The sequence below is a fragment of the Terrapene carolina genome, unplaced genomic scaffold (genome assembly GCF_002925995.2).
Source record: "Terrapene carolina triunguis isolate 2854851 unplaced genomic scaffold, T_m_triunguis-2.0 Scaffold85, whole genome shotgun sequence".
NCBI lineage: Eukaryota > Metazoa > Chordata > Testudines > Emydidae > Terrapene > Terrapene triunguis.
This window is the reverse complement of record NW_020664436.1, coordinates 60556794-60571194: the sequence shown is the minus strand read 5'-3', so window position 1 is coordinate 60571194 and position 14401 is coordinate 60556794. Positions and strand designations below refer to the sequence as shown.

The following is a 14401-nucleotide window of genomic DNA, read 5'->3' as shown; positions in this document are numbered from 1 at the left end:
AAAGCTTAACTTTTGAGTTTCCTGACTTTTTGATTTTAGCTTTGCAATCTTCACTTCGCATTAATGCAGTCTTTTGCATTTAAATTACCAGAGTTTGTCAAGGAAAATATCTGAACTCAGTTTACAAGCTCTTCCAGCAGAACTAGTGAGTTCTTGAATCAACCAGTGCACAATTCACTAGTTGCATGATCATGCCCCTCCATGCAAAAAAACATCCCTATTCAGTACAAAAGTTGCTTACGTCATTAAAGCAAATGGGACAGAAGCATGTGCTTAAGTGCTTTACTAAATCAGGGCCATAAGCAGCATATCTATATTTACATGTGTACTTGGAACCTTAAGGACATTTTCTATGTTGTAGTTTCATTAAGCAATTTTCAAATAGTCATAACTTTGTTAAATTAGAATCACTGGCTTTTCAAACGAACAAAAAGCAATAGTCCACATTGAGGACTAGTCTGTAGCTTCAGGCTTATTTGAATTAACTATTTTTTTAAAAAGATGTCCAGACTACATGAGCAATGTAATCTTGATAATCTGTTTATTTTGCATTAGGGGCAAGACATACAGCAAGTTACCACAACAGTGACTGCGCAACAGTTGTTTGTAGGATTACACTACCTTTTCATTATATCAAACTTAGATGCAAAGTGAGAGTACATGAGCACATACTTTGTGTGAATTGAGAAGGATCAATATATGGAGTGGACATGCTTATATATGGTTTACTGGCTTTATTACATGAACTGTCCAATCCTGGAAAGTGCACATGAAAACAAAAGCGGCTGCTGCAGTTGCTGGTGTAGTTTCTTTTTTCTTGAACATTTTAAAAACGAGTAAGAGTCAAGTAATTTTTGTTACCAACTATTTCATATAATGTTCTTTTCATCAGATTAAACTCTTGACTACCTTAAGTGTAATGGCTCTAAATTATTTCCTCTTCCATTTATTCACTTTCATATTTTATTGTCACTGCTAGTAGAGGCAACATAAATGCATCTCAAGGAAAAATGTAACTCTCTAGCTTCTCTGTTCATTTTCTGTCTCTTTCTCCTTTCACTTGTTTATAAGGGTAGCTCAGCCATTACTATTACTATAAAAAATAGTACTATGGCAGTCTGACGAATGAAAGCTTTCATAAGTCTTTTTTCTCTTTTTTATATGGCTGGGGTGTTTGTAGAAAATATATTTTTGGCAGTAACTGCTTCATTCTCTCAAATAATAATACTAATAATAATAATTTAGAGATCACAGCACAGTGTATTTGCTGCAGAGAAAGATGGTAGACCAAAAGAGAGACTAAATTTATTTTATAGTTGACACTACAGTGTTGCTCCTTGCAGCATTCTTTCATCTTTTTCACTAGTTCGTAACAAAATAATGGAGAAGTCAAATTTCTGCACAGGCATGCAAGTTCCAATCAAGCTATATTGTTAGTGTTCCCCAAGTCTGAATAAAACAAAGTAAATCTGATTATTTAAAAAAAAAAAATTCTAAGGTCCTAGATTATTGATGTAAATCAGCTTTGACTGAACTTTGACAAGAGAAATGTCATCCATTCTGTCCTTCTGCGGCAGACTCAAATTAAGGGCTCCATGTTTCCTGCTGTTCAACATCAAAGAAGAAAAGGGTAATGGAACACCTCAAAACTTAAAGGAACTGGGGGAGCAGAGTCTCCATAGCATATTGCCACCCCTTCGCGAACCAATGAAAGCCCATCTACACCACCAAGGATCTATGGTTAAGTTGAAAGAAGAATGTCACAGGGGTACAGCTCCAGTGCAGTGACTGTGATACATGCTCCCATCAAGCATTACTAGATTTTCTTACAGAAATTCATTGCAACAGTTAATTCTGGTCAGATTAAAATTAAGTATCTTTGACTCCTAACTGTGTTATAGCCCAGGCACAAGAGGTGGGGGACAGTCAATAGCAGCATGGCTCACACAGAAACTTGCTAAGAGGGAAAAGCTGAGGACCCCCAAGAAGCTAACCCTCATCTTTGCTGCTCCAGATTGAGACTACTTTCCCCATAGTATTTCTAGGATCATCTCCTTTCCTCTCTTTCAATCTCTCAACTCATTTTCTTTGAGCACTATGAGCTCCAAAAGATGAACCTTGTAGAATTTTCTGTGTACTTTTACACCATTTGTGGAGGGGAGTGTGTTGCCAGAAGCTACAAATGCTTCTTCAGAAACATCAGAAAACTTAATTTCACATTTTATAATGTGCAAGTCACCTTATTCTAATTAAAATGTGTTATTGTCCAGAAATTAAAATGTAATTTTAATACTGATATCTGTGTAACCACTTTTCTTCTCGTGTTCAGTATCCACTGATCTAGAGCAGCAGTTCTCAGTTGGGAGTCTGGGGCTCTAACAAGTTTCAGGAAGTCCATCAAGCAGGGTCAGCATTAGACTCACTGGGGCCCAGAGCAAAAAGCTGAAGCCGGAGCCGCAGCAGGGCTGAAGCCCAACCCCAAGTGCAAGCAACTTAGCTTCATGGGGCCTCCTGCAGCCCGTGGCCACAAACAATTGCCCTGTTTGATACACCCTAATGCTGGCTCTGGATTTTATATACAGAACAACAGTTGAGGCACAGGTGGGCTGTGGAATTTTTATAGGATGCTGGGAGGGCCTCAGAAAGAAAAAGGTTGAGAACCCCTGATCTAGAGCTCAAATTGAGTGGCTGCACCGATATTAGCATTAAAATGTCATTAATAATTGCATAATACAAGTTACAGGTGAAAAATAAATTTTAAAAATAAAACCATTTAAGACATAAATAGGCTTGGAAAGACAGTCAATTGACAAGTTAAATAGTGTCAGATAACTGCCTATTATTTGATCATAGTCAAATATTGTCAAATATTCCAGCAAGAATTCCTCAATGTAGGCAATGGCCTATCTTTTTTGATTGCATCCTGGTGCCCTTCTTTCATTTTTAAAACTTCATTTGATTGTTTTTCACATTTTTCTAAGTTAAAATAACATAGTTAAGTAATTTGGTTTTTTTTTTAATTAGGCATAAGCATCTAAGACTAAGCCTGTTGGAGGCCATAAAATCTTATTTTGTGTATTTTTTACTGTTCTAATTAATCAGTACTTTAAAATATTTTGACGAACATTTGACTGGTCCACTGACCATTTATTTTTGGACTGCTCAAATGCACAACCCTAAATCTAAAATCATTAAGAGAAAACATGTGAAGGCATTAAAATTCTGAATTTAGTTTTAAAAATAGCTTAGAGTCATTTCTGTTTTTTACTTTACTTACTTGCTATCACCCAAGTTTAGAGATGTCGGGTAGCTTGCTACTGACAACACATCACTGACACCTAGTTAAAGTATAAGGAATGCAGTTAATGCACTGCCTTGCATTATTTAAAGATATTTTTGAGGTCACTGGCTTTTGCAGAAGAAACGAAGGTCACAGAACCCAGGTTTTAACAATTAAACATCTTTCAGTATCAGGGGGTAGCCGTGTTAGTCTGGATCTGTAAAAAGCGACAAAGAGTCCCGTGTCACCTTATAGACTAACAGATGTATTGGAGCATAAGCTTTCGTGGGTGAATACCCACTTCGTCAGATGCATGTAGTCATCATCTGGCGAAGTGGGTATTCACCCACGAAAGCTTAAACATCTTTTCAGTTCATCTAAGTTAAATGGCTTCTCTCAGACCTCACAACTGTGTCATAAAATCTGCCATGTAGCAAAATGCATTGTATTGGCTAGAAGCCTGAGCACAAAACCACTACAATATTGTGTTTGTGTAATGGAGGTGAAGTGCAAAGATGACTGTGGCCTCAGGAGAATTTGAGCACAGTACGTAGGTAAATATGTGAGTGTGCATTAGCACCAGCTGGACATCCAAAAGTCGTTAGAGGTAATAGAGAAGATTTTCAGTTTTATTCCAAATGTAATAGGATTTCTGTTAGAAACTAGAATTTATCTTATCAAATATATAAAAAGAGAGTTGGCTAAGGACTAACTGTGAAAGGTGCCTGTAAAAGATCATATTTTAGCCATCTTGCTTGTATTTCACTTACATGAGGAACAATAATAAGGACCCCAACAGCAATTACAAAAATCATCTGGCAACCTTCAATTAGGATTTTTTTCCTAGCTCGTTTGTCTCTGAATGTAGCACATTTATCAGAGTTAATTAAATAAATTTAGAGACAATGGATTTTCCCTGAAGAATCATTTACTCTTGTCATAAAGAGACAGTTAAGGCTTAATGCCTCTTTTACCTGTAAAGGGTTAAGAAGTTCACCTAGCCTAGCTGACACCTGACCAGAGGAACCAATGGGGGAACAAGATGTTTCAAAAGGAAGGAGGGAAGTTCCCTTTGTCTTAGTTCAGTTTCGGCCAGAATGGAAAAGATCAAGGAATCAGCCTCGTATCAGAGAAGTGAGTATTAGAAAAGGAATAAATAGGTTTATGTTTATTTTCTTTTGTAACTTGTCTTGTGCATTAGGGGAATAATCAAATTGGGTATTCTTTTGTGTAACTAAGGGTTTTGCCCAGGGGAACACCCTCTGTGTTTTGAATCTGTTGTCTGTGAGATCAGCTTGTATGCTATCTCCCAGAGGTTTTTCTTTTACCTTTCTTTTCCTTAATTAAAAGCCTTCTTTTTAAGAACCTGATTAATTTTTCCTTGTTTTAAGATCCAAGGGGGTTGGATCTGGACTCACCAGGAATTGGTGGGGGAAAGGAGGGGGGATGGTTAATTTCTCCTTGTTTTAAGACCCAAGGGCTTGGATCGGTGTTCACCAGGGAACTGGTGGAGGAGTCTCTCAAGGCTACCCAGGGAAGGGGTATAGTAATTGGGAGGGAAAGACTTTGGGGGACAAGACAGTTTCCCAAATTACTCAAATATTTGGGTGGTGGCAGCATACTGATCTAAGCTGGTAATTAAGCTTAGGGGTTCTCATGCAGGTCCCCACATCTGTACCCTAAAGTTCAGAGTGGGGCTGAAACCTATGACAACTCTATTGATAACACTGGTCTACAATTTTTGAGAAGTTGTCTGCTTCAGAGATAAAATGTGCTATTTATTATGTATTTTGATGTGCTGAATTCAAATATGACAATTAAAACAACTGATTGGCTACTGTTTCTAAGATATTTACATTTTTACATTTTATGTCTATGTATATTGTGTAGATAGTAGAGTTTTGATCATAAATTGTAAACCTAGGTCTTTTCATGTGTTTATGGTTGCTTTACATGATACATAAACAGGACAGGTGAAATAGTAACACTTTAAAAATCAGCAAAAGGGTTATATAAATAAATTTATTATGAAACAAAAGGCAAAAAACTATTATGTACATAGTTTAGTCCTATTCAATTTATTGCCACTAACTGGAAGGCTTTCCATGCCGTCTTTTCCTTGCCACGCAGTGCATGGTCAAATGCATCATCTCGAAGAAGTTCACGAATCTGAGGACCAACAAAGACACCTTCCTTTATCTTAGCTTCACTTAACCTTGGACATTTTCCACGGAGGTACTTGAAAGCTGCTTGTGTTTTGTCAATGGCCTTGACAAAGTTCTTCATCAGACCCAGCTTGATGTGTAAGGGTGGTAACAAAATCTTCCTTGATTCAACAAGTGGTGGATGCTGAACACTTTTCCTCCCAGGCTCCAATGACTGTCGGAGTGGCCAATCTTTCTTGATGTAGTGGGAATCTCTTGCACGACTATCCCATTCGCAGAGAAAACAGCAGTACTTTGTGTATCCAGTCTGCAGACCAAGCAAGAGAGCAACAACCTTCAAATCAAAAACCACAAAGCTGCCACTGATGTTGCTCATAGTTTATGCACCTCAAAAGTTGTTTCATGTTGTCATAGGTTTCCTTCATATGGACTGCATGACCAACTGGAATTGATGGCAAAACATTGCCATTATGCAGTAAAACAGCTTTAAGACTCGTCTTCGATGAATCAATGAACAGTCTCCACTCATCTGGATCGTGAACGATGTTGAGGGCTGCCATCACACCATCGATGTTGTTGCAGGCTACAAGATCACCTTCCATGAAGAAGAATGGGACAAGATCCTTTTGACGGTCACGGAACATGGAAACCGTAACATCACCTGCCAGAAGATTCCACTGCTGTTGTCTGGAGCCCAACAGCTCTGCCTTACTCTTGGGTAGTTCCAAATCCCTGACAAGGTCATTCAGTTCACCTTGTGTTATGAGGTGTGGTTCAGAGGAGGAGGATGAGAGAAAATGTGGGTCCTGTGACATTGATGGTTCAGGACCAGAAGTTTCATCCTCTTCCTCGTCTGACTCAAGTGAGAATGATTCTGGTGCATCAGGAACCGGCAGTCCTTCTCCGTGGGGTACTGGGTGTATAGCTGATGGAATGTTTGGATAATGCACAGTCCACTTTTTCTTCTTTGACACACCTTTCCCAACTGGAGGCACCATGCAGAAGTAACAATTGCTGGTATGATCTGTTGGCTCTCTCCAAATCATTGGCACTGCAAAAGGCATAGATTTCCTTTTCCTGTTCAACCACTGGCGAAGATTTGTTGGACAAGTGTTGCAGCATATGTGTGGGGCCCACCTCTTGTCCTGATCTCCAATTTTGCAGCCAAAATAAAGGTGATAGGCTTTCTTAACCATGGTGGTTATACTGCGCTTTTGTGATGCAAAAGTCACTTCACCACAAACATAGCAGAAGTTATCTGCGTTGTTCACACAATTACGAGGCATCTCTGCTCACTTTGGCTAAACAGAAATGTGTCCTTTTGCAAAATCAAACACTGACAAATAAGAGAGCATGACACTGTATGATTTCTAGAGCTGATATAGGGCAATTTGTTCAGCAGAGTGATGTAAGCTTCGTTATGATTGCATCATCCATGACTTCTAAGAATAACATGATGCAATTCATATCATGTATGACGCAATACCAGCTTCAGATTGCATCATTCATTGTTTTGCCTAAAAAGCAAGTACTGTCCAAACCCAGTCATAGATTTATTCATAGATCCAGTCAAAGATGTATTTTAGTCATTTCTGGTTTAAATTGAGATCCCTTCCCTTTATAACTCACTTATCCTCTGCCATTCCCAAGTCAAGGGTCGTGTATACTGACCCAATAGTCTATCTTGAAAACTAGAGCCAATCAACAATTTTAAGCATCATTTTCGTTCTCAGTGACCCAGAATTAGTAAAGTTTGACTACATTTATTTCAGAAGCATTTTGGCTGTAGAGCAGTGTAATATTTCAGCCAAAGAAGAAAGAAAATACCAACAGAAGAAAAAAAATAAGAACTATTAAAATATAGTTTATTAAATCTCTGAAGTAACATTCTTCCAGAGCTCATCAGTAATAGGGAAGTTAAAAGTATTTTCTTAATATATATGTCAATATAGGTAGTAAACATTTTCCCTTCACAGAACAGTTGACAGCACTTAGATGACTCCATAAAATTAAAATAACAAAAATATTTTTACTTGTGAAAATTTTCATCCGTTTCTTCCAAATGTAAAAGAATCTCTTCGGCACATTCCACTGATGGTGCTCCTGTGATTTTTTCCTTCACATTCTGCAGTAATTGTCTGAGCATAGATTGTAACAGAGCTTCATCTTCACAAGAGAAATGAGACATCTGTCTGAAACATATGAAAGTACTGTAACTGTAAATTTCCTATGTCTGTTTTCTCAATATCCTAAAATAAGAGTACTAATCTCTCATACAAATATCACTTTTTTCCTCTGGTCACCAATAATATGAAGATATACCCTCACTTTGCCAAAAATTGTAATACACATATAATTGCATTCATACAGAGAAAGGATTTAAGAAGTTTATTTCCATTTATGCATGCCCTACTTCAAAATGGCAAATCAATTTCTTATCTACTTAATTTAAATTGAAATAGGACACTCTTAATCTGAAATAAAGATGCCCACACTCAGCCTTACACTGAAATAACTAAAGGTGAGAGAACTACAACCTATTTATTTTGTTTCCAGTTTGTATGCAAACAACCCCTTGAACACTTACTACTCAAAGGACTAAGCCTGTTAGATAGCAGCAGATATAAAAATATAGGGGCCTCCTCACCAATAAGATCTAAAGATAATACCTTGATGAGAAACCCAGAAGCCATCTCCCAACCCTTCACATACATAAGCATGGCTGAAAAATGAAAGGGCATTGGGAGTCTTATTAGGAAGATTCCCTGGGACTGGAACCCCTCTTATAAGCACCTTCTTTCATACCAGCCTCTGACTAATATGTGCTTGATAAATTTACAGCACGGACCAGTTTGCATGTTAGAAGGGAGAAATGACTTTCTTTTCTCAGTCCACCATAGAGCCTCCTATAGTCCAAAGGATCTCTCCTATTCAACATCCTCCCACAACCTCTGATTTTTGGATTCTCCTCCCCAAGAATAGCTCCAGGGCCTGATTTGGCTGGTGCTCATAGTTTTCCCAACATCAAGAGCAAAGTGAAATCGACATCATTTTTTAACTGTCCACATGGCTGTCAATATCACAGTGGCCTGACCAGAGACTTGTAAATTTCACTCTACAGAGGCCTAAGAAAACTATGAGCAGCAAAAGTAAGGCATTAGAGCTGTCTGTATGCTAGGTCAGCAAGATATCCTTGTGTCAGCTCATGTTGTGAGGGTTTACTCTTTCAAAGAAAGAAAGCTTTATTTCTGCCTAGAATAATGGCGTAAGCATCTCGTTTTCCAAGGAAAGTTTCCTACTCCACAGCGGTGATTGGATTTTTCATAATCTGTATCAAGGAAGGATGATTTTGAGACGATTACTTTTTTTCAAATTATAAAAAGTACCAATCTAAAAACCTGTAAATGCCTGTATATAAATGAGATATGCAAAGTTAATATCTGTACAATGAATAACTGCCACTAACAACCACTATTAACCAACCCAGAACAATTTAAGGACCCACTTTCCGCAAAAGATTTCTAATATTTAAAACCTGAACAATATTTCAACAACAGTCAATAACGTTCACAATTTGAAGCATTTATCTAATGATAGTGGAGATTTTTATATTTCAAACCTGAAATCAAATTGTGGCAAAACATCATTGATTAGAGTCATATTTAATACAATCCAGGGCTTGCAACTCTACTAAAATACTATTTTCAGGCATTATTTTAATTCGTTTAACATTTTCCTTTGCCAAACTAGTAAACTTGTACAACAACATTTTATTTTGATCAAACACAATTCAAAATTAGCTCAGGTTTCTTGCCACCAAAAAAGCATGTCAGAAATAGCTTTAAAATAGACAGGCTGTATTCCCTGTCGTATTCTTACAACTCCATGGTGTCCATTCCCTATTTTTAAAAACCTCAGTCTTTCCAAAAAATTAATCAAACTCAATGCATTCCAAGGAGGTAAATGACACACCCTCACAAGTGTCTCTATTATCAGTTTGTGAATTTGATATTTCCACATGTAATCTTCAGCCCCTTAGTAAGAGTCGTTTAACATTTTAATGTTTTTATATATACACAACACACACACACACGAACAACTTGGTGTTTTTAAATTGTGTAAAAATTTAGAGTATTGGTTAACAGGCACATCTAAAAATTAAAATAAAGGAAGAAAGAGATCATTGCAAAGTGTTTGTAAAGACATCATGAATACTGTTTCTAGTTTGCTCTGAATAAACATTTGGTTTAAAATACCATCAGCTGAAAGGGACAACATAAAGGTGTTTTTTTTAACTGACACTTTTTTTTTTTTGATCCCCTGAAAGATTTAGATCTACCTTTTAACTGAAGGTTAACTGAAATGTCAAGTCTAGTTTTCCCTGGTTTTAATATAGGACCTCTCAGTTACGATGTCTATGACCTGTCCTGTAAAATGATCCATGTAGTCAGATCCCTGTTCACAGCTCCATAATAATAAGGGTCCGTCCATGAGAAAAAGCTCACAGGACTAAAGTTTAACATTCTAAACGAAGGAGTAGGGATAATGAATTTTACCAAAAGCCACCTTAAATCCAAAATGTTAAAATTAATTTAGCTTCAATAATAAATTAACAGCATTTTAAAATAGTCTGACTAAAAATTCCTACTCCATTCAATTGCTCAACATTTACTCTTGACGCCTATAATATAATCATTTTGCTAGGAGTCCAGACTAGAAAGGACCTGAATTTCTAATGGAAACAAGTGGAGGTAATGGGTGGGGAGGGAGTTTTTTGAGGGGTGGGGCAGTTTTTCAGGTCTTTCTTATATATTATAAAGAAGCATAAATGGGCACATACCCATTATTCATTTTGGCAAGGTACCTTTCAAAATTTTGAGAGAACAGCCTGATTTTTAATTTACAATGGTTACAAATAACAGTACTCTGTGCACCTGACATCATAAATGATGTCAATTACCTTCATCCACATCAATTGCTGAAATCAGAATATGGGCCCGTGTCACCCCCCGCCTAAAGAAGGTGACTGTCAAACCTACAGATTTGAAGCAACTCAGCCGCTTTTTTAAAAAAAACAAAACAAAAAAAAAACAAAAAAAAAACGCGCAATTGAACTGCTGGCTGCCCCTGACGCGGACGCTTCTACCCCGTTAATGTGCAGTGCCCAAGACGCCCGGAGACGGGGCGAGTTTACCCTGCCGGCTCGCGGCCCCTCACCGCTGCCAAGGGCGGAGGAAACACCTTTGATTCGTGGGGCTGGGAACGCGGCTCCCCCGGCCTGGCTAAGGCTCCGCAGCGTCCCGGAGCCGCTTCGACGGGGGCTGCCCGCACATCAGGTGACGGGGGGCGGCTGGGGCCTTGACTCGGCGCATTTGTTTCGGCGTTACGGGGGGGCTGAAAATCACCAAGTTACGCGTGACCCACGGACAGCCCCCAGGGGCGGGGCCCGGCAGCGGGGCCCGGGGCCCTCTCCCCGGATCCAGGCTGACCCCGCTCGCCCCGCCCCGAGCAGGATCGCCCGGTTGGTTCGCGGGCCGGGCGGGGAGCGGCTGCCGGTCTCCGCTCCCAGACACCCCCTTCCCCGCCAGGATCCCAGCCCGGGCAGGGGCTGGGAGGGAGTCACTGGGCCAGGCCCGCGGAGGGGCAGGTGCCAGCCCGGGAGGCGGGGTGGGAGCCAGGCCCCGGGAGGTCTCCAGTGCAAAGAAGCGGACATGGGACCGGTGGTTCCCCCGCAGCGCCGCGCTCCAGGGGGGCGGGAGTCACCTTGTGGCAACGGCGGGGACTCCAGCGTCGCTTCCCCCCAACCGCTCGCGGAAGCTCCGGCCCTTAGCAACTCGCCACGCGCCTGCTGCACAGTCTCGCGGCCCCCCTAGCAACATCGCGAGAGGCCGGGCGGGGCGGGGCGACTGAGACAGGGGCCGGCTGGGAGGCGGGTGGGAAGAGCAGGGACTCGGGAGGGACTGGCCCAGCTGCGGCGCGGGCGGTAGGAAAGCGGGGGCAGCTGCTTATTTGCTGGAGCGCTCTGAGGCGGCTCCGAGCTTGGTGGGATCATTGTGCAAGGGGAGGGAGGGAAGACACCGCTGAGTGACACATACCCTAACCCACCCCACTTTCTCCCTCTCCCCATCCCACTTATCACATCTGGTTGCCTTCTCCAAACGTGAGAAAGAGCTCTGTGAAGCTTGTCCCTTCCAGCAGAAGTTGGTGCAATACAGCATATTATCTCTCTCCCACTTTGTCTCTTTCATATCCTGGGACCAACAGGGCTACAACAACGCTGCACACATCTCCTGCTTTCAGCCACACTCTCATGCTGTCAGTTTTCTCTGGGAAGCTCCTGATATCTGTTCTAGATCATTGTGCAAAGCAGAGGAAGTCTGTCTCTGTACAGTGTCCATCTGCTCTTTTGCCTGTCTGCCCTCTAAACACTTAGGGAATTTTTCTGCCCCATACACCCAGGCCGACAAGAGGGGGCGGGGAAGCCGGTACAAATTACTGGGGCCCGGCAGTCCGGAAGGGGGCCCGGGGCCCGGCTTCCCCCCCACCCCCCCGCTTGGTCAGCCCTGTTTAGCCAGTCTGCCCTTGCTGGGGGGCCCCAAAAAATTCCGGGCCCGGCTTCCCCCCCTCTCATCGGCCCTGTTTAGCCGGTCCGCCCTTCACCGGGGCCCGAACCCGCTCTCGGTGGCCCTGCATACACCCACTCTTTATCATAAAGTAATGGCAAGAGAGCAGAAGTCATGGGTTACTTTTGCCCATGGGTCAGTAATTTGGAGAACTTTCCAGGGAAGGCCAGAGTTTATGGAAGAACAACCAGACACTACCTAAAACAATTTCAGAAAAATCTGTTCTCGGAATCTCCAACATTAAGGAGTAAAGACTCAGGCCTGCCCACCCTCACTCAGATGAGAAGATAGTGGACCTGATTATCCTGTCCCTTACTTTGCTTTTACATTGGTGTGATTTGTTTGATTTTAGTGCTATTAGTACAGATTTACACCAGTAGGAGAGCAGATTCAGGTACAATGGGGCTACCTGCACGTACAAGGATTTATAGTGTCATAGGACAACAGAATTTTCCACGAGAAGAGGGAAATATAACAAGTGCATTACAATTGATACCTACTGAGATTTTCTTTCCTTCAAGTAAGTGAGCACCAAGCAAGAGTGGAAGCAGGACTGCACCATAAACTTTAATTTCCATATCATTTTTCAGCAGATGGTTGCAATAAACAATACAGTAATATGATACAATACATGTACATTAAGGAGAAAGAGATAAAGTTGATAATTATTTATTAAATTTCATGCTACATTAATATAATTATATTTTTAAAACTTGTATATTTTATTCAAAATGTAATCATTTTATTGATTATCAAATTATCAGTGTTACTGGTATTCTTTTTAAGACCTTGATCCTGCAAATGACTGGGCAAGCTTTGAGTCAACAGGGCTCTGCACGTATGCAGGGATTCACCTGCATGGACTCACTTGCAAGTTGTGGTCCAAGTGAGCAATATTTACTTACTAATTATCTGTTGTGAGGTGATAAAAAATAATGTATCAGATTGAAACATCCACTTGTCCTATCAAGTAGGGTTTAAGAAACTTCCTCAGGTCCATGGATGACAGCTGTCAGCAGTGAAAGGAAATTGACAATATTTTGGCCATTCACAGTGCCTGTTCCTAACAGGCTTGGGAAACATGGTAAAACTAACTGAAGTCTTGTCAGTTTCTGGCTTTCAATCTGCAGTCATTTAAGAAACTAGATGAGCTCCTGCAGAAGTTAGGAGGATGAAACAAACTGGGCAGGAGGGAGAGGAAGAGACTAGAAGGAAGACCCCAAAAATGATGGTAAAGGGAATATAGTTTCAAAGTTGTGACAACTACCAGTCAGCTTAATAGGGAAGGTACAGGCACCTAACTCACCGACTCTCACCTTTCTTAGCAGCTGGAGAAGGATGCTGGGCATCTTACTTGCTCACTGCCCTTGGCACCTGCTAGCTTTCTCCATATTTTCTATACTGTCCCTGCCTATCAGTTTCTGATAGACTTTTTAAGTCTTGATAATAATATAGGATTATATTATACCCCCCTTCATTAAAAATCTGTGGGTGAGTAAGCTTCACAAGGTTCACTTTCAAGATTTTCCTTGGAATGTTCCTATCAAAGTGTTACCAGAAGATTTGAGACCAATTATATTGAACCAATGAGTTTTCCTAAAAACACTACTTTTAATTTAAAACCTTTATTCTTAATTTATCTATTCCAGTAATTAAGGAATTTCCAGGGAAAGCAGTGGCAAGCTAACTTCCCTTGAAAGGACATAAATACAGCCTTCTAATCAAGAATAGACAGTTAAGCAGTAAATCTTTGAAAACAAAAGTAATATTTATTTAGAAGTGAGTGGTTTCAGTGAAAGAATAGAAATAGATATAATAGGGTTACGGTTAAAAAGGGAATGAAACAGCATGGCAAATAAAAAAGGCAACACTATAATAACAATTTCAATTAACTCTATGGCATATAACTATATAACAGTAGAATCATTCACTTACTACTCTATACCTTATAACAATATAACAATCAAGCATGTTAATTAAACATTCAATATTAAATACTTAAACTAAGCATCTTGTAAGCACTGGCCTGGCGGTTACTAAATGGGTAGGAGCAGATCTCACCACAAACATCCAGCTTTATTTACACTTGAGGCCCATACATTCTAGGATGGTAAAATAAAAGAAAGACTGGACTTATAAGGGCTTTCTTAACAATCCCTCTGAATCATGTTAGAGGTCCTTCTGCTCTGTCTATGCCAGGGGTCTCAAACTCAATTTAGCTTAGGGCCAGTGCCAGTCCTCAAATCCTCCCAGCGGGCCAATAATATCACTCATGCCACCCAGAACCCACCCCCCAAAAAACTCCACCCCCAAAAAACTCCACCCCCCACCTG

At 40.5% G+C, this 14401-nt stretch overlaps 1 protein-coding gene across 2 annotated transcripts in view; it reads right to left on the bottom strand.

Moving 5' to 3' along the window:
- Positions 1-11283, bottom strand: part of TBC1D32 (TBC1 domain family member 32) — a 157010-nt gene extending 145727 nt beyond the window's left edge. Inside the window, exons 1-2 of one of the 2 annotated variants that reach the window (XM_026649841.2) lie at positions 11209-11283; positions 7479-7637 (exon numbers count right to left, since the gene is read on the bottom strand). In XM_026649841.2, the coding sequence (XP_026505626.1) occupies positions 7479-7633 (155 nt within the window). In that variant the 5' untranslated portion in view covers positions 7634-7637; positions 11209-11283. The remainder of the gene's footprint in view (positions 1-7478; positions 7638-11208) is intronic. The other variant, XM_026649842.2, reaches the window with a different exon arrangement.
- Positions 11284-14401: the final 3118 nt, after the last annotated feature.